Consider the following 21,571-nt stretch of genomic DNA (forward strand, 5'->3'; position numbering starts at 1 on the left):
TAGCAAAGGAGAAGAAAGGTAGGTAAATTGTTTAGATAGGGAGGAAATTTCAGAACATGCAAGCTGAAGAATTGACAAGAGTTCTCAAGAAGCACCTCTAGGAGATAGTATATTCCTAGTAAGATGTTCAAGTTCAATTGCCAGTCAGCTATATACAGGAATACAGCCAAAGGAGACAGCGGTCCACTTGGGCCAACATGCAAAACACAGTACTAGCAGCCACACACAGTACAAAATACATAATTATGATAGTAGATGTACACAGTTACAAAAGAACTAATAATAATACAGCCCAAGTCTGAGAGCCTTGGCCTGTAGATTGATGGTGCGTGGATATTGTCTTGGAGTCACATCTTTGCAAGAACAAGCCACAACAGTCCACTGTTTCACACAACAGCAACTTGTCAAGTTGATAAACCAAGACCTGATTAATCATGATCCTATTGCACAACATGAAGCTCTCCAACTGTCATGTTGCAAGTCTATGATGCAAAATCGATTAAATAGTTATTTATCTAAATTGGCTAAGCTATGTGAATATTTTGTGCCCAAATTAGCTGCTATTTACCTACAGTAATTACTGTCTGTACTAAGTATAAAGACAGCAAGACAAAGAAAAGAAAGCAGATTAAGTTTAAAAGGTAGTTGAAACAAGCCTCCTGAAAAGGACAGCTAGAGTTGCAAGAAAGTTTGTGAACCCTTTGCATTTACCTGGTTTTCTGCCTTAATTACTCATGAAATGTGTTCTGATTTTCATTTTCGTCACAATAATACACTAACACAACCTGCCTAAACTAATAACACAAAATACAATTGTACTTCATCGTTGAGGCAATAATGAATTCAAAACTGTATCAAGGCATTTTATAGGAGAATGTCACGATAGCGGTCCATCAGCTGAAGCTTAATAGTCTTGTTGCATCATCCAACTTCTATGATCAGAAACACGAGAGTAAATCAACAACAGGATGGTTTGAAAAGAAGAAAATTTGTGTTTTGGAATGGGCAAGTCAGAATCAAGACCTTAACCCAATTGAGATGCTGTGGCATGACCTGAAGAGGGCTGTTCATGCAAGGTTACCCAGAAATATTGATGAACTGAAACAGTTTTATATGGAGGAATGGTCTAAAATTCCTCCTCGCCATTGTGCAAGTCTGATCAGCTGCTACTGGAGACATTCAGTAGAAGTTATTGCCGCTAAAGGAAGTTCTACCAGTTATTAACATACTTTTTCCAGTCTGGACTGTGAATGATAAAACAATGCTTTCAATAAAGATACAATAAGTACAATTGTTTGTGTGTTATTAGCTTAGGCAGATTGTGTTTGTCTAGTACAGTGACAGATGACGATCAGACCACATTTTATAAGTAATTAACGCAGGAAACTAGGTCATTGCAGAGGGTTCTCAAACTTTTTCTTGCAACTGTATGTGGTAAAATTGGACAATTAATGGAACCAAAGAAATAGTCTACAAATGTGTTCAAAGCACAAATATTCCAATGATTAATTGATTTTCACCACTTCTACAGCTTGAAAGAGCCAAAGTCAACAGGTTCAGGACAGTATTTAATATGATAATAGAAATGACAGCTTGAATACAGAGATACTTTATAGTCGCCAAACAATTGATACTGGAACGTACAATCATCACAGCGATATTTGATTCTGCACTTCGCGCTCCCTGGAGTACAAATCAATAGTAAATATTAACAATGTAAATTTACTTGATCTGTTTTACCTGTATTTCAGCTGTAATTGCAGCATTGAGAGCCGACTCCAAGCCACCATCTGCCATCAGACTGCTCACCAGAAGATCTATCATAAATCGACGGCCCGGACTGACATTCATTTCATTACCTGAAACTTAATTTCCAATAAAATCAAAACGAGAGCTGAATGTGGATAAGAGTGCAACAAGTTAAAACATACATCTCAGCACAGCGGCCTCGGTGGTGGAGCTTGTTATACACTGGCCTTTCGTCCATACAACTGTATTCAAAGTCTCTGAGCGCGCATATCTCAACACAGCCATTCAGCATATCAAGACTAAACTAGCATTCAGAACATACCCATCCTTCCTATTTCCCTATAACCTATGCTCCTATACATACCCATCACTCCTCCCTTATTCTCCTGTCACCCACCTACACTCAGGGACAATTTACAGTCAGCAGTTATCACCACATCTTCACCCAGAGCAGCCAACAGCAATAGACTCATTAACAAGAGAAAATCTGCAGATGCCGGAAATCTAAGCAACGCACACAAAATGCTGGAGGAACTTAGCAGGTCAAGCAGCATCTATGGAAAAGAGTAAGCAGTCAACATTTCAGGCTGAGACCCTTCATCGGGACTGGAGATAAAAAGATGAGAAGTCGGAGTAAGAAGGTGGGGGGAGATGAGGAAGAAATACAAGGTAGTAGATGATAAGTGAAACCGGAAGAGGAGGACACTTCCTTCTTCAAAGGAAAGGAGCTTCCCTTCCTCCACCATCAATGCTGCTCTCATCCACATCTCTTCCATTTTGCACGCATCTGCTCTCACCCCATCCTCCTGCCGTCACACCACTGATATGGTTCCTCTTGTCCTCACCTTCCACCTCAACAGCCTCCACATCCAGCACATAATTCTCTGTAACTTCTGCCATCACCAATGGGATTCCACTACCAAACACATCTTTCCATCCCCCCTCACATTCTGCGGGGAATGCTCCCTACACAACTCCCTTGTTCATTCGTCCTTTCCCACTGCTCTGCCTCCTGGCACTTATCCTTGCAAGCAGAACAAGTGCTACACCTGCCCCTACACCACCTCCCTCACTACCATTCAGGGCCTCAAATAGTCCTTCCAGGTGTGGCGACACTTCACCCGTGAGGCTGTTGGGGTTATCAATTTTATCCAGTCCTCCCAGGGTGGCCTCCTGTACGTCAGTGAGACTCAACGTAGATTGGGAGACCGCATTGCCAAGCACCTACGCTCCGTCCGCCTGAAAAAGCAGGATCTCCAAGTGGACACCCACTTTAATTCTACTTCCCATTCCAGCATGTCAGTCTATGGCCTTCTCTTCTGCCGCAATGAATCCACACTCAGGTTGGAGGAGCAACACCTTATATTCTGTCTGGGTAGCCTGCAACCTAATGACACGAACATCGATTTCTTGAACTTCCAGTAATTGCCCCCACCCTTCTCCTTCACCATTCCCCATTCCCATTTCCCCCTCACCTTATCTCCTTGCCTGCCCATCACCTCCCTCTGGTGCTCCTCCCCATTCTTTTTCCTCCATGGCCTGTCCTCTCCTATCAAGTTCTCCCTTCTCCAGCCCTTTATCTCTTTCACCAATCGACTTCCCACTTCACCCCTACCCCTCTCCCAATTTCACCTATCACCTACAACCTCGTATTTGTTCCACCCCTCGCCCACATTCTTACTCTGACTTCATATCTTTTTCTCTCCACTCCTGAGGAAGGAGCTCGGCCCAAAATATCAATTGTTTCGTAATTCATTCGTAAGGCCAGTGATGTTGTAGGTCATTCGCAAGGCCAGTGATGTTGTGGGAATGGAACTGGACTCTCTCACAGTGATGTCTGAAAAGAGGATGCTGTCTAAGTTGCATGCCATCTTGGTCAATGTCTCCCAACCACTAGATAATGTACTGGGTGGGCACAGGGGTACATTCAGCCAGAGACTCATTCCTCCGAGATGCAGCACAGAGCGTCATAGGAAGTCATTCCTGCCTGTGGCCATCAAACTTTACAACTCCTCCCTTGGAGGGTCAGACACTCTGAGCCAATAGGCTGGTCCTGGACTTATTTCATAATTTACTGGCATAATTTACATATTACTATAACTATTTATGGTTCTATTACTATTATTTATGGTGCAACTGTAACGGAAACCAATTTCCCCTGGGATCAATAAAGTATGACTATGACTATGTTTACTCTTTTCTATAGATGCTGCCTGACCTGTTGAATTCCTCCAGCATTTTGTGTCTGTAATAACAGGCCTTTTGTTCCATTTACATTAATCTAATTTTATTTTACCCAGACTCTCATCAATTCCAACACTCACCTACACACCAAAAGCAATTCACAGTGGCAAACTAATCTACCAACCCATGTCTTTGAGATGTGGGAGGAAAGCAGAACCCTTGGAGAAAACGTACTGCACTACAGAGAGAACAAGCAATCTCTACGTAGACATCACTTGAGGTCAGGATGAAATGCAGGTCACTAGATCTGTGCACTAGCAATACCAACTGCTATCTCACCCAGCCTACCTTGCCCCAAAACTGACAACCTCACTCAATGAAGACACATGGTTGCTTTTCCAATATTAAAGCCAAAGAATATTTTTAGGAAAAGAGTGGAAAGAGCTTTACTGCACACCTAGCTGTCCAGGGTTCACCTGCTAATTTCTGGGTCAGCAACATTAACTCAGATAAAAATGCCAAAGCCTTACCTGCATTAGGTAGCAATGCAGAAAGTGCTCTGGCTCTTTCTTCAGCAGTAGGGAGCAGAACAGACCAGCCACTCTGCAACACAGCCTGTGCAGATGATTGCACAGTATTCAGAACCCCAGCATTGCTGGCAAGCGTCACCACCGTCTGTTTCAAGCTATTCAACAAAACACTGCCTATGCCCAAACCGAGGCATTCTGGGTCAACTTGATGGCTAATAGCAGCATGAAGCTAGAATAAAAAGTAAAGTAAAGATAGCATTTTTAATCTATTCAATCATATTTCCTTTCCCACACACAAATTGAACTTCAAAAGAATTTCATTTAAAAAGTAATCTTAATCATTTTATTTCCTGATTAGCTAGACAAAATAATAAATAGCTAGGAAGACCTAACTGAAATAGACAAAATTCATATTGTGCTATTGAACTTCGATTTTTTTAAAATTAGGAGTAAACTTTTGTTTTAAGAAGCTACTTGCATCATCGATAAAAAAAAATAAAATGTGGGGAACTGAAATACACAACTCTTGATTATCCATTACCTGAAGTCTCAGTAGATTGAGTGTTGCAACAGCCATGCATTCTTTCTCTTGTGGAGGGGGCCAGTCCGAACTACCATCCATGCCTTCACTTACTTGTCGCAATAGCAAGTCCAATTGCTCAAACGTCATCTGACAAACATCCACAACAAAGGGCACACGAAGGCCAATTGACCATTCTGAACACGAGGACCAAGCAAAACTCTAAAGAAGAAACAAATTTACAAATTAGCCAAATAAAACAGCTGTGTGTGGTAAATATATTACCCAGAATTGATTTCCACAACTCAAAACTCTTCACTCACTATAACTATAAATGAATACTGCAGTAGAACAGAGGGATCAGGGAACACAGATTCATAATTCCTTTGAAGTGGCATCACAAGTAGATAGAATCATAAAGAGAACTTTTGGCACATTAGCCTTCATATCTCAAGTACTGAGTACAGACGCTAGGATGTTACAAAATGTTGGTGAGGTCAAATCTGAAGTATTGTATGTAGTTCTGGTCACCTATTAACAAGACTGAAAGAGTATTGAAAAAACTTACAAGGATGTTGTCAAGATTTGAGGACCTGAGGTATAGAGAAAGGTTGAAGAGGTTAGGATTTCAGTTCTCTTACCCAACCTCAATGGGTTAAATAAGCCTGCTTGCACTTACCCTATCTATACACCTTGGAATATTGTATATGTCTATTGAACACCTTCTCATTTTCCTTTGCTCCAGGGAATAGAGGTCATGGCTTAAGGTGAAAGACGAAAGGTTTAAAGGGAACATGAGAGGAATTTCTTTACTCAGGTGGTAAGGGTGCAGAACAAGTTGCAGCAGAAATGCTGAATGTGGGTTCAATTTCAAAACTTAAGAGAAATTTGGATTAGTACTTGGATGGGAGGGGTATGGAAGACTGGTTCAAGTCAATGAGACTAGGCAGAATAATAGTTCAATATGGACTAGATGGGCCAAAGGGCCTGTTTCTGTTCTCTATGACACTAAACTACTCTCTATTCTCTCATTCAACATTTAATAAGGAAGATTCCTTGAAAAAGGTGCTGCATCCATGGGCTAATAATTTTTTTTTAAAAAACCAGCACTGCTGAGTACAGACACCTGGAAAGATGGCGAGGCTGAATCAGCCAAGGATAAAATCAGCTCAAATACACGGGCATCCTAGATTATGAATCACCTGACTAGTGGAGATGAATATGGATATTTCTGAACTGGGGAAAATTGGTTTTCAGACTGTTCTTAAGAACAGAATCCTCATGCAAGCAGAGGACTGCCTGTATAATGTATGTTGCAATCAAGTAATTACTGGTATTTATTCAGAAAGTCTCACTTAATGTTGTAGACTAACATTGTCCAGAAAGTTTAAAATGTAATCTAACAGAGGATCAATGTTTTTACAACTGTGCTTGCCAAAGAAAGGGAAAAAAATCTATTGTGTAACTTCCTAAATTCACCCCACTTCAAAGAACAAGTTTTTGCTAAGCACAAATTGACCTTAAACTGTAATATATGGTGATTGGCAAAATGAAAACATGACATTGCATGGAGAAAAACATGTGTAAATACTATGCTATGCAAAAAAGGGGAATATGGCCATATATGTACACTGCTAAAGAAATTTAAGGATAAAATTAAGAAATCAAGGAATCTTCATTGATTCTACATTAAAAGTCAGAATAAATTATCTTTCAACATGCGAAGTAAAATGTTCAACTACATAGCTATAACTAGAATAAAAGTTAAGAACAAGTCTAAATTAATCAATTCTATAATCTCTTGATAGCATTAATCCTGAACACAAGAAAACCTACAGATTCTGGAAATCTGTACACAAAATACTAGAGGCCAAGCAGCATCTATGGAAAGGAATAACAATCAACATTTCTTGCTGAGGTGCCAATGAAGGGTCTCGGCCCGAAACATCGACTGCTTATTCCTTTCCATACATGCTGCCTGGCCTGCTGAGTTCCTCCAGCTTTTTATGTGTATTGCCTTGCATACATTCTAAACTCTACTGGGTGCCAAGACAAAATGAATCATAGAATCATACATAATTTGGCCTAACTTGGCCACCCTTAAATATTAACCATATATGGTCCATTTGGTCCACAGCCATTTAAGTGATTCTTTGGACACTTCTCACCTGCGTTCAGCAACTCAGCTTCAACCACTGTCCCGTGCAGTGAATTCCAGATACTTCTTGCTCTGGTAGGTGAGCTTATAGAGGTGTATAAAGTTATCAGGGGCATAGATAGGGTGAATGCACAGTCTTTTCCCCCAGTGTTAAGGAATCAAAAGCTAGAGAGCACGGACTTATGGAGAGAGGGGACAGATTTAATAGGAACCTGAGGCCATCTTTTTAAACCAGACAATGGTCAGTACATAGAATGAGCTTCCAAAAGAAATTGCTGAAACAAGTACATTTACGACATTTGAAAGGTAAATGGATGGATAAGGTTTGTAAAGATATGGGCCAATCTGACTAGCTTAGATGGGAATCTTGGTCAGTATGGACCAGTGGGTGAAAGGGCCAGTTTCCACACTGTATGACTGACTCTGGGTGAAGATTGTCCCCCTCACATCTTCCCTGAATCTCTTCCCCCATTTACCCTAAAAATAATGCACTCTAGTTTTACCTACCTCTGATATGGGGAAGATGATTCCTGCAGTTTACACTGTCATCACTTTACATACCAGAATCACATCCCCCTTAACTCCCCCTGTTCCAGGGAGGGGAAAAAAAAAAAACTGGCTTTTCCAGTCTCTCCTAAAATGTTCACTGCTCTATTCCAAAAAAAAACATCCTGCTGTGTTTCCTCTGTACCTTCTACAGTATTGTCACATCCTTCCTACACTTTGGTAATTAGAGCTACACATGATACTCCAGCTGAGTGCGACCAAGGTTTTCTGAAGTTAGAGTTTAACCTTCCTACCTCTATTCAATGCCCTAACAAAGTCAGCATCACATATTCCTCTTAACTATATTATTTACCTGCTTCGCCACATTCAAGGACATACTGACTTGATTCGTCAATACAACATAATGCATTGCCGTTCGTAGTGTATTAAATATCATCCCCTCAAATCAATAGCTACAGACATCACTGTGACCACTGGTACTGTACCCTTCTGTACATAGTTAAAAAGAATGAATACTGTTAACTCTCCCCTTGATGTTTCATTGAAATCCTACTTTCAATTCACGATCATTTGAATTTTCTTAACAAGCAAAATCACCTCAGCATACTTTGGAGACCAAAATTCAAAGTTACCTGAGCTGCTCCACAAGCAATACCAACAATGTGTTTTGTATCTAACCCAGGTAGAGCAGCTGGTTCTGGTTTTGTTATCCTCAGTGTATCAAAATGCTGACATTGATCATTGCTGCCCCAGCTATGTACTTCACCATCTTCTGTCAGTACCATGCAATGGGTGGATCCAACAGCCACATCAACTACTTTTTTACCTGTAATCAAAAACAATGCACAGAAAGAAGTCTTAGTAACTGATCAGAAAATGCAGATATACATAGACACACAAGAGACTGCAGATGCTGGGATTTAGAACAAATAAAAATAGACTTTTGGAAGAACCACAAAGTGTTGGAGGAACTCGATAGGTCAGGTGGCCTCGGAGGGGATTAAGCAGTTGATATTTCAGGCCAGGGTTCTTCATCAGAACTCGGCCCAAAACAGCGACTATTCCCCTCCACAGATGCTGCCTGATTTGCTGAGTTCCTCTGGATTTCCAACATCTGAATAATCTTTTGTCCTTCTGTTTTGGAAGAACTCAGCGAGTCAAGCACAATCTGCAGAGGCAAAGAAATTGGAAACCTGTTGGTCACAGTGAGGTAACTGAAGAACTTGGACTAATTTCAGCTCCTCTCTACTTTTCCTGAGCCAATAATATTGATGATTAAAAATCATTCAATACTGACGAAGACTCAAACCTTCAATTTTGATAACCAAGGTTGTTACTCGTTAATCTGATTACATTAGGCATTACATATGGTTTTATGTTCATTTTTTTTGATTAGATTCAATCCAGCATTTACATTGTGCCTTTAATGTGCCAAAACAAATCAATGCCCTTTATTGGAAATTGGTCAAAAAAAAACTAATTCCATGCTACATGTGGTATTAGAACGAGGATAAATAGCTTGATCACTCGGACACTATTTTTGAAAAAATTAAGAATTAAAATGGCAAATGGATTTAAGAACCAAACTTCAGCACTTCAGTCTCTGTTAGTTGCCAATGGTGAAATCATTAAACCCATAACACAGAGGCCAAAAGTGGAGAGGACAATACAGAATAGTGCAGCACAGGAACAGGCCCTTGTCTGTGCCAACCATGATTTCAATTTCAACTACACATCTGCTGTACATGGTAAATATTCTGCAATGCACAGCCTGCTCGTGTACCCACCTTAATGTTTCTTAAATATTGCAATCATATCTGCCTCTGTCATTTCCCTTGACAAAGTGTTCCGGACACTTACAACACCCTGCATATGAAAATGTTTCCCTCAAATCTTGCTTAACTTCCAATAACCGCCACCCCATCCCCCAACCCCTTAAATCTATGCTCTCTAGTATTTGGCATTTCCACCCTGGGAAAAAAGATTGAACTACACACTTTGTTATATCTCTTTCATAATTTCATACACTTTTTAAAACAGGTTACCCCTCAGTGTCTAATACACTAGAAAAAAAAAAGTCGAAGTTTGTCCAACCTCTTCTAGCTAATGCTCTCAGGTCTAGGCAAATACTAGTGAACCTCTATTGCGACTTCTCCTTAGCCACCATATCCTTCCTGTAATGCAGCAATCAAAGTCTTATACAAAACTCCAAACATGGCCTAATCAATGTTTTATACAGCTTTGCATGGTTTCACTAATCAGAACACTGAGTGTAAAAATACGGCAATCGTGCACGCCTTCTTTACCACCTTATTTACTTGTGTTGCCACTTTCAGAGAGTTAATTGACCTACAGACCAAGATCCCTCTGTACATCAATGCCAAGGCTTCTGCCATTTACTGCACAACTTCCTCTTGTATTTAAGATCTAAATGCGCAACACCTCACATTAAGAACTATTTGCCATCTCGCCACTCATATTCCCACCTGGTCTATATTCTGCTAAAACATTCAACAACCTTCCTCACTATCGACAACTCTGCCATCTGAATGGGAAAAGAGACATACACTCAGTGGCTACTTTGTTAGGGACCTTCTGTATCAAATAAAATGGCCATTAGAGTGTATGTTTGTGGTCTTCTGCTGCTGTAGCCAAACCACATCAAGGTTCAGCTTGTTGTGAGTTCAGAAATGTTCTTCTGCACACCACTTTTGCAACACGTGGTTACTTAAGTTACTGTTGTCTCCCTGCCAGCTTGAACCAGTCTGGCCATTCCCCTTTGACCTCTCTCATTTGCAAGGCATTTTCGCCAACAGAACTGCAGCTCACTGGATGTTCTCTGGGTTTCACACCATTCTCTGAAAACTGTAGAGACCATTTTGCATGAAAATCCTAAAAGATCAGCAGTTTTTGAAATACTCAAATCACCCGGTCAAGCACTAACAAACATGACCCTGTCAAAGAAACATAGATCTCACTTCTTTCCCACTCTGATGTTTGGCCTGAACAACAACTGCAGCTCTTGACCATATCTGTATACTCATATGCATTGAGTTGCTGCAAAATGACTGACCAAATAGATATTTGCATTAACAGGGTATACCTAATAAAATGGCCACTGAGAGTAGGTTGGGATGGGAAGGTCACGAGAGACGTATTGGAAGGATTTTAAGCTGAAAGGAGAATTTTTAAAAATTGAGTCAATATAGGTAAGTAATCGCAGGGTGATGAATGAATGATGAGAATTTGGTGCTAGTTAGGATATAGTCAGCAGAATTTTAAATAAAACTCAATTTATGGAGATGAAAGAGATAAGACCAGACAGGAGATCACTTAAAAATTAAAAGCAAAAATATAGGGGATTAACCATTAATAAGTTGAAGCAAGGCAATACCAACCCTGAAGACATTCCAATAATTTAGGATATCGCACATGCTCTTCAGTTCCATGTCCAAGTCGTTGGGTATCACCTTTTCCCCAGGTGTAAACCTGTCCATCCTTCGTGATAGCAACCGAAAACTGGCTGCCACAGCGCACTTTGATGATATCAAGATCCTGAAGCTTCTCAATCAACTTGGGAGTTTTACAGCCATCACTGCCGCCTCTGCCCAATTTTCCATAATCCCCATCTCCCCAGGACCATACTTGGCCTACACAGAAATTAATATACACATTAAAGTCACATAATTCTTCTGGAACAGAAAAGATCAAGCAGCAGATAAAGCATTCACAGAAACTACACAAAATTTAAATTTTAAACATACAGCAATAACAGAACCAAAACAGAATACACAACTACATTTAATAAAGTACATTTATCTCATCAATTCTTTTTCTTTGTCTATGTTAATAATATAGATACCTACAGCACATTACAGGCCCTTCGGCCCACAATGTTGTGCCGACCACGTAACCTACTCCTGAAACGGCCTAGAATTCCCCTACCGCATAGCCCTCTATTTTTCTAAACTCCACGAGTCTCTTAAAAGACCCTATTGTATCCGCCTCTACCACTGTCACTCCCATTGCATTCCATGCACCCACCACACTATGTGTAAAAAAAAACTTAGCTCTGACATGCCCCTTATACATCCTTCCAAGCACCTTAACCTATGCCCCCTCGTGTTTGCCATTTTAGCCTTAGGAAAAAGCCTCTGGCTATTCACACGATATAAACAAAATGATTTAGTACAGAATAATAAACTATAACAAAAAGCAGCTTTTTAAAAGAATTTTATATGTCTTAGTAAATGACATCACAATTTCCACCTTAAATTGTATAATTCTACCCCATTTGAAGTTCATCATATACTGTATCATGCAGAAGTCTTAGGTACATATATATAGCTAGGGTGCCTAAGACCTTTGAACAGTACTGTATATTGGTTAAAAAAGAAAGGTGGTTGGGAAACAGAAAAAAGAGTACTTAACTTTGTATTAATTCAGTAGTATTAAGTGTTATTTGGAAATTGGAAAAACATAACATACAGTACCGTGCAGAAGTCGTAGAAACTATATATATTTCTGCTTAAGACTTTTGCACAGTGCTGTATATCCCCAAATATCATCACAATTGCTGCAAAGAGTTCTCCATAAAAGAGTACATTATACAATCATATAGTTTACCAATGTACAGTGATAAATTGAGGTACTAAAGATCAGTAAGCCATACAGCCAATTTTTCCACAGAAACCTACAAGCCAACCAAAGCATCAATAATGCTACTCAACAGATTAATTTTTGATTTTACAGTCTTTAATGATATGTCATCATTTGGATATGTCATTATTTATGGAAAAGTACTTCATGAGAATAGCCATACATAACATACATTTGACAGCCCGTCTACTACTATTGTGGCTCAGCTTGAAACAGGATTGCAGCAGATGAATAAGTATTACTTACCATTATCAGCCACTGCCAGTGTCTGGGCATCGCCACTACCACATGCAACATCCACAATCTTTACTCCTTTCAATCCAGCCACAAGTATTGGTGTAGTCTGATCTTCACTTGACCCTAGGACAGCAGAGACTCAACACATGAAAGGGTTTCTATTTGTTCAAAATGTTAACAGATCTATAGTACTGTGCAAAAGTCTTAGACACATATCTACAGCTAGGGTGCCTTGCCATCCATTTTGCACTGTACTGTAGTAATTTTATGTATTGCACTGTACTGCTGCGCAAAAAAAAAACGAATTTCATGACATGAGTGATGATAAACCAGATTCTGATATGGGTCTCTACCGAGCGTGGGAAGGAGGTAGGGGGAGGAGAATCGTGGTTGGGAAAAGGGGAAGGGAGAGGAGAGGGAGTGGGAAGCACCAGAGAGACATTCTGTAATGATCAATAAACTAATTATTTAGAATCAAATTACCTTGCCTGGTTTCTCAGGGACGGGTGTGTCTGCACCCTTGCGACACCACAAACATCCCCCCACTTTCCCCGGCACTCCTCTTTTGCCAGCTGATCCGCACCCCGAACACGGCATTCCACCTTCAACATTCCCAACATTCTTTGCTCCAACCAGATCTACAAACTCAGTCTCCACTCCACATTGACAAATACAGTACTGTGTAAAAGTCTTAAGCGCTCCGGCTACATATAGTTGCAAGGAAAAGTTGTGAACCCTTTGCAATTACCTGGCTTCCTGAATTAATTACTCATAAAATGTGGTCTGATCTTCATCTAAGTCACAATAATAGACAAACACAATCTGCCTAAACTAATGACACACAAATAATTGTACTTTTCATGTCTTTATAAAACACATTGTTTAATCATTCACAGTCTAGGTTGCAAAAATGTGAACCCTTGTATTTAATAACTGGTAGAACCTCATTTAGCAGCAATAACTTCTACCGAACGTTTCCTGTAGCTGCTGATTAGACTTGCACAACACCAAGGAAGAATTTTAGACCATTCCTCCATACAAAACTGCTTCAGTTCATCAATATTTCTGGGATACCTTGCATGAGCAGAACTCTTCAGGTCATGTCACAGCAACTCAATTGGGCTCTGACTTGGCCATTCCAAAACACAAGTTTTCTTCTTTTTAAGCCATTCTGTTGTTGAGTTACTTTTGTGTTTCGGATCATTGTCTTGTTGCATCATCCAACTTCCATTAAACTTCAGGTGACAGACCGCTACCCTGACATTCTCCTGTAAATTGTCTTGATACAAATTGAATTCATTGTTCCCTGAATGATTGCAAACTGTCCAAGCCCTGAGACAGCAAAACAGCCCCATTCCATGATGCTCCTTCTACCATGCTTCACAGTTGGGATTAAGTTTTGGTATTGGTATGCAATTCCCTCTTTCCTCCAAATGTAGTGGAATGCATTTCTGCCAAAAAGTTCAACTTTTGTCTCATCGGTACACAGAAAATCGTCCCAGAAGTGTTGTGAAACATCCACGTGGTCAACTTGAGGCAAACTTGAGACATGCAGCAATGTTTCAATGTTCCTTCAGTACTGCACATTGTGCTCTCAGTGTGATCTTTGCAGGACGTCCATTCGTAGGAAGAGTAGTAACAGTACTGAATTTCCTCCATTTGGAGACAATTTCTCTTACTGTGGACTGATGAACACCCAGGTCTTTAGAAATACTTCTGTAGCCTTGTCCAGCTTTATGCATCTCTACAATTCTTCTAAGGTCCTCTGAAAGTTGTTTTGGTTGAGATAAGGTGCACATAAACCGATCTTTCTTGAGAAGAGCAGATTTGTCAGTAACCTGACTTTGCATGTCTTTTTTTTTAAAATAGGGCAGGGCACCTTTACAGCCCACACCTCCAATCTCATCTCATTGATTGGAACATCTCACTCCAAATAGCTTTTGTAGAGGCATTACCCCAGAGGTTCACATACTTTTTTTGAACCTAGGCCGTGAATGCTTAACTGGTGTACTTAGTACTAACAAGAAGTCAATTATTTGTGTGTTATTAGTTTAGGGAGATTGTGTTTGGCTATTATTATGACTTAGATGAAGATGAGACCATATTTCATGAGTAATTAATGCAGAAAACCAGGTAATTGCAAAGGGTTCACAAATTCTTTCTTGCAACTGTATATGTGCCTGTATTTTGTTTACTCTGATAACAGTTAAGCTTACAAAAATACAACTCTACCCACAGCAGTTAGCTCAACTACATTACAGCACCAGTGAACGCCAGTTGGGGTTCAATTCCTGCCAGTCTATAATGAGCTTGTACTTTCTCCCTGTGACCATGTAGGATTCCTCTGGGTGCTCTGGTTTTCTACCACATTCGAAAGACGTACGGATTAGGCTTAGTAAAAAGCGGGCATGCTGCCTTGGTGCCAGTAACATGGTGACCCTTTCAGGCATAATTCTCAGACTGCATTGGTTGTTGACACAGTGCAATGCATCATTTTGTATGTCTTGATGCACGTGATAAGCTAATCTTTAAAAACAGCCTCTAAAAGCATAAAGTGGGAGAATTCTTCTAATTAGGCTCCATCATAATTGTAAATCTGCACAAATAATATCTTTTCAATTCTGTTGTGACCAATGAAAATTTCATTGGTCACGTTCAGACAAAACTGCTGAGGGGTTCACCAAGGTCTCGCTCCCCACTATTTGTAATATTTACTGGGAGCATCGTATACAAAGGGCCCTAAGTATTGTTCAGGATCTCTACAATCTCTTTGGCATGTTACCATCAGAAAGGAGGCAAAGGAGCATCAGGGTGAGGACTGCCAGACTGGATAACAGCTTCTTCCCTCAGGCAATGAAACTAATGAGTGCCCTGCCACTGGAGTTCTCATCACCAAGATAGCGAGCTGTTAATTACCCTGTTAACTGTTTACCTACAGTATGCTGAGCACTTCACATGCATTTATGAATTATATTTTGTTAACTTATTTGTGGTGATACTTTGTTTTATGTGGTGTGAGTGATATATTGTATGTATTGTGGATGCACAGTGATCCAGAGGTACACTGTTTCATTTGGTTGCATATATGCACAGTCATATTACCATAAACTCCGACTTGGATTTGAACCATTCAATAAGACCATGAATAACCAATAAAAAGTTAACTTTTAAAGAAGTTAATGCTAAAGACCAACTGAAAAATATATTAGATATTACCTTCAAGAAACATTTACCCTTTTCTCAATCAAAGGAACATTAATTCCATTTATTCCAATATAAACAAATTTACTGAAAATATAAAATATCAATTTATTATAATTCCAGTGCAAAGTATTTGGTGTAACTCTGTGAAACAAAGGTATTGCTTTACTCAAAGTCTAGCTTTTAATATTAGAAATATGCTGCATAACTTTCAGTAAATGAAATGCATCAGTACCATGTCCAAGCCGGCCATAGTTTCCTCTGCCCCATGTATAAAGTTCACCCTCTGAGGTTATAGCTGCACTGTATGTGCTTCCACAAGCCACATGGACAACATGTTTTCCCACTTGCTTCCCTGATAAGGAAGCCAACATTTTCGGTTCTTCGAGAGATCTGTTCAAAACACAGAATTACATGAAAAAATATAACCAATGATTAAATAAAAACAGAATGCTGGAAATACTTGTCAATGGAAAAATGTTTTTTTCTTCAAATCCCCTACTGTCACATCAGTTAGCATTAATAGTGCTTAAGTGTGATACTGTCAATTAAACTCCTGCATTATCAAGGCTTTTAATCCATTCAGTATATATGAATAATTTAGATTTGTAATCAAACTACATGTAAAAATGCCATTCATTTTAAAGTTATAAAGGCTTCCACAAATTTCTAATTAAGTTGCATTTAATTCAATTCTGTTATGAAAAGTGGGAGTCCAGTTTCCTGTGGCTTCTGTTAAAAGGACGTAATTATTTTTGAATTAGTAATCTCAACAACAGGAAAGGACCCAGAACTTGCTGCACAGACAAAAAGTACAATAAACATATCCTGCTAAGACTGTGGGAACTCCGTTGCCATGGGGTGGGTGGTAGTTCAAATTGCATCTTCTCCTGCAGTTAACTAATAGAAAACTGCTACATTGAAAGTGAAAGCACGTAATTATTAAGTAAATAGTTAATCATCCGTCGACGGCTCTTCTTCGGAGGCCTTCAACATCCACAGCAGTGTGAAGCAGGGCTGTGCACTTGCCCCCACCCTGTTTGGCATCTTCTTCGCAGTCATGCTGAAGCACGCCTTTGGAACATCAACTGATGGTGTCTACCTCCACACCAGATCAGACGGGAGGCTGTTCAGTCTGTCCTGGCTGAGGGCGAAAACCAAGGTTCGCGAAGTACTCATTAGGGACATGTTGTTTGCAGACAATGCGGCACCAGCAACACACTCTGAAGAGCAACTGCATCGCCTCATGGACAGCTTCTCAAGAGCCTGCCAGGACTTCAGCTTGACCATCAGCTTGAAGAAGACCAATGTGTTGGGCCAAGGCGTTGAGTACCCCCTGCCATCACCATCAACAACTATGTGCTGGAGGTAGTCCATGAGTTTACATACCTTGGCTCCACCATCACGGACAGTCACGGACAGTCTCTCCCCAGACCCCGAGATCAACAGACAGATCGGACGAGCAGCCTCAACATTCGCCAGGCTGACAAAGAGAGTCTGGAAGAACAGAAAGCTGACGGCGCACCCCAAAGTTGCAGTCTACAGGGCCTGCGTCCTCAGCACACTTCTTTACGGCAGCGGGACCTGGAGCCTCTACTACAGACAAGAGCGGCGTCTCAACGCCTTCCACCTTCGCAGCCTGAGATGCATCCTGGACATCACGTGGACTGACCGACTCACCAACAATGAGGTCCTGGCCCGCGCCCAGATACCCAGCCTCTTCACCCTGCTCCAACAACGCCGTCTCCGGCTGGGCCACATACACCGCATGTCAGACGGGAGGATCCCGAAAGACCTGCTGTATGGGGAACTGGCCTCTGGCAGGAGAGCACAAGGACGGCCCCATCTTCGTTTCAAAGATGTTTGCAAGAGAGACATGAAGTTACTGAAAATGAACGTCGAGGGGTGGGAAAACATCGCAAGTGATTGCTCTCACTGGAGGCTGGAACTATACAGTGGTCTAAAAAGAGGAGAAGAGAAGCTGAGGCTTGCTGCCGAAGAAAAGCACAGTCATCGGAAAAACAGCACCAAGACAACACTGGAGGATAGTGCCTTCAAGTGCCTCCATCTTGGTAAGAAGTTCACAAAAGTAAATACTATCAAATTCCACTTCTCTGTCATCACCTAGTTAATTGTTTCATATTAGTGCAATTTAAAAGTTGTTTAATACATACACAGTATCTCCATGGCCAAGTCTTCCTCCATCACCACAGCCCCAAGAGAACACCTCCCCAGCAGCAGACAAAGCCAGAAAATGTTGACCATCAGGATGCGCAGCAATTTTTACAATGTTCCTGGAGGCAAGGCCTTGCACTAACTGAGGTGCCTGTTTAAGAGTAAAAATGCATTAGCCTTAGCAACATCAATATACAACAAAGTATACTCAAGGGGAGGAAGTCAACAATAGAAGTACGCATTTTTTCCAAAATATTAGAAATGCATTAAATGAATAAGACTAATAGACCTGCTAGCACATAGTAACCATCTTCTTTGGAAAGAGAGCATTATTCCCTTGGGGCTGCAACCATTTTTTTGCCTGAGCTTGGGAAGAAGGCAAGGCCATTTCTTTTTCATTTTTGCCCAGCTGAGTCAATTTGATGGGACAACTTTTGGATGCTGAAGCTCTGCCTGTTTCCACAAGGGATTTTTGATATATGCTACTATGGGACTATTTGTGAAATAGACTTTGTGCACTACAATATTTGCCCTTTAGTTCCATTACGGAAATGCAAAGTCACCCATTTGCTTGATACCATCAGAATAAATGTAACTTGTGTTCCAATGTCATATTCTGTGTTAACCTAACCTATCAGTGGCCACAGCACCGTAGAGTAGCAGTTAGTGCAGTTGCTTTAAAGTGCCAACAATTGCTGATAGGAATCTGTAAGGAGCTTGCACATTCTCCCTGTGACCTCGTAGGTTTCCTTGGAGTGATCTGGTTTTCTCCCACATTCCAAAGACGTGTGGCTAGGGTTAGTGAGTTGTGGGTGTGCTATGTTGGCGGTGGAAGCATGACGACACTTGCAAACTACTCTCCGCACAAACCTCAGACTGAGCTGGTCTTTAACTCAAAATGACAAAATTCACTGTATGTTTCGATGTACATGTGACAATTAAAGCTAAACGAATCTTACCTTGGGTGGCCAATCTAGTAAGACATGAACACAGTCAAAAATCCAGCTAAGAGTGAAACGAATACATGTTAGTAGGGAAGTGGTGTTAGGTAAATTGAAGGGATTGAAGGCAGATAAATCCCCAGGGCCAGATGGTCTGCATCCTAGAGTGCTTAAGGAAGTAGCCCAAGAAATAGTGGATGCATTAGTGATAATTTTTCAAAACTCGTTAGATTCTGGACTAGTTCCTGAGGATTGGAGGGTAGCTAATGTAACCCCACTTTTTAAAAAAGGAGGGAGAGAGAAACCGGGGAATTATAGGCCAGTTAGCCTAACGTCGGTGGTGGGGAAACTGCTGGAGTCAGTTATCAAGGATGTGATAACAGCACATTTGGAAAGCGGTGAAATGATCGGACAAAGTCAGCATGGATTTGTGAAAGGAAAATCATGTCTGACGAATCTCATAGAATTTTTTGAGGATGTAACTAGTAGAGTGGATAGGGGAGAACCAGTGGATGTGGTATATTTGGATTTTCAAAAGGCTTTTGACAAGGTCCCACACAGGAGATTAGTGTGCAAACTTAAAGCACACGGTATTGGGGGTAAGGTATTGGTGTGGGTGGAGAATTGGTTAGCAGACAGGAAGCAAAGAGTGGGAATAAACGGGACCTTTTCAGAATGGCAGGCGGTGACTAGTGGGGTACCGCAAGGCTCAGTGCTGGGACCCCAGTTGTTTACAATATATATTAATGACTTGGATGAGGGAATTAAATGCAGCATCTCCAAGTTTGCGGATGACACGAAGCTGGGTGGCAGTGTTAGCAGTGAGGAGGATGCTAAGAGGATGCAGGGTGACTTGGATAGGTTGGGTGAGTGGGCAAACTCATGGCAGATGCAATTTAATGTGGATAAATGTGAAGTTATCCACTTTGGTGGCAAAAATAGGAAAACAGATTATTATCTGAATGGTGGCCGATTAGGAAAAGGGGAGGTGCAACGAGACCTGGGTGTCATTATACACCAGTCATTGAAAGTGGGCATGCAGGTACAGCAGGCGGTGTAAAAGGCGAACGGTATGCTGGCATTTATAGCGAGAGGATTCGAGTACAGGAGCAGGGAGGTACTACTGCAGTTGTACAAGGCCTTGGTGAGACCACACCTGGAGTATTGTGTGCAGTTTTGGTCCCCTAATCTGAGGAAAGACATCTTTGCCATAGAGGGAGTACAAAGAAGGTTCACCAGATTGATTCCTGGGATGGCAGGTCTTTCATATGAAGAAAGACTGGATGAACTGGGCTTGTACTCGTTGGAATTTAGAAGATTGAGGGGGGATCTGATTGAAACGTATAAGATCCTAAAGGGATTGGACAGGCTAGATGCGGGAAGATTGTTCCCGATGTTGGGGAGGTCCAGAACGAGGGGTCACAGTTTGAGGATAGAGGGGAAGCCTTTTAGGACCGAGATTAGGAAAAACTTCTTCACACAGAGAGTGGTGAATCTGTGGAATTCTCTGCCACAGCAAACTGTTGAGGCCAGTTCATTGGCTATGTTTAAGAGGGAGTTAGATACGGCCCTTGTGGCTACAGGGGTCAGGGGGTATGGAGGGAAGGCTGGGTTCTGAGTTGGATGATCAGCCATGATCATAATAAATGGCGGTGCAGGCTCGAAGGGCCGAATGGCCTACTCCTGCACCTATTTTCTATGTTTCTATGAATGAGCCCATTTGCTGCACAAGTGCTCATACATGACCATCTCAAACAATAAGGAAGCTCAACCACTTAACACTAAGTACCAACATCAAAATATTCCCTGTTTAAAAACAGAATAGGACTGTATCAACAAAATGGTCTCAAAAAGTGAGAAAAAAAATCAAGTATGTAAAACAGGCCTTCAGCCCATGTTTAGGGCAACCATAATGCCAATCTAAGCTCATCCTATTCACCTAAACATGGTCTGTATTCCTCCATTCCCTCCATCTGTCTAAATGCCTCCTAGAAATCACTATCATATTTGCTTCAACCATCTCCCCCTGGCAACGTGTTCCAGGCAACAACCATTGCCCAAAAAAATCTTCTCCCATCAATCTCCCTTAAGCTTTCCCCCTCTAACATTAAGCCTGTGTCCTCCAGTATTTGCAGAATTCAATTGAGAGAAGGACTCTATTGACCATACCTGTGTCTTTCATCATTTTAAGTACTTCCTTCAAGTCACCTCGCCATTGCCAATGTTCCAGAGAAAATAACGCATGTTTGTCCAGCCTCTCCTTACAGCTCATACCCTCTAATCCAGACATCATAGTGCAGTCCACATCCTCTCCAAAACCTTTACATTCCTCCTGTAAGGCAGTGGCCAGAACTGCACACAATACCTTAAATACAGCCTGATCAAAGTTTCATACAGCTGAAATTACACCATTAGTTCCTCAAAGTCAAAGAGAAATAGAACACTTGATTTGTGCTCTCAGTATACTGTAGTTGGAGGACACAATGTGCCAACTATCCAAAGCTCCTTCAACAAAATGCTTTCCCCACGTGTGCTACCAGTAAGTTCCCAAAATCCTGAGTCATACAAAATATAGACATGTCTTTGGCTCAGAACATCCATGATAATCATCTTCACTGAACCCACCTGGCAGTACTTGGCCTGAAGTCGATGCATTCAGTTCAAGTTTTGTCCAGATACTTAATTGTTGAGAGCACGTGTGTCTATCGCT

The 21,571-nt window shown here is 41.1% G+C and overlaps 1 protein-coding gene across 7 annotated transcripts in view; it reads right to left on the reverse strand.

The window, feature by feature from the left end:
• Positions 1-21,571, reverse strand: part of herc2 (HECT and RLD domain containing E3 ubiquitin protein ligase 2) — a 240,637-nt gene that overhangs the window by 159,056 nt on the left and 60,010 nt on the right. For all 7 annotated transcript variants that reach the window (XM_063054516.1, XM_063054512.1, XM_063054515.1 and 4 more), the window contains exons 11-18: positions 17,920-18,071; positions 15,981-16,138; positions 12,554-12,667; positions 11,047-11,298; positions 8,281-8,474; positions 5,005-5,205; positions 4,464-4,692; positions 1,741-1,865 (exon numbers count right to left, since the gene is read on the reverse strand). In XM_063054516.1, the coding sequence (XP_062910586.1) occupies positions 1,741-1,865; positions 4,464-4,692; positions 5,005-5,205; positions 8,281-8,474; positions 11,047-11,298; positions 12,554-12,667; positions 15,981-16,138; positions 17,920-18,071 (1,425 nt within the window). The remainder of the gene's footprint in view (positions 1-1,740; positions 1,866-4,463; positions 4,693-5,004; positions 5,206-8,280; positions 8,475-11,046; positions 11,299-12,553; positions 12,668-15,980; positions 16,139-17,919; positions 18,072-21,571) is intronic.

This window comes from Mobula hypostoma, chromosome 7, assembly GCF_963921235.1.
Source record: "Mobula hypostoma chromosome 7, sMobHyp1.1, whole genome shotgun sequence".
Lineage (NCBI taxonomy): Eukaryota > Metazoa > Chordata > Chondrichthyes > Myliobatiformes > Myliobatidae > Mobula > Mobula hypostoma.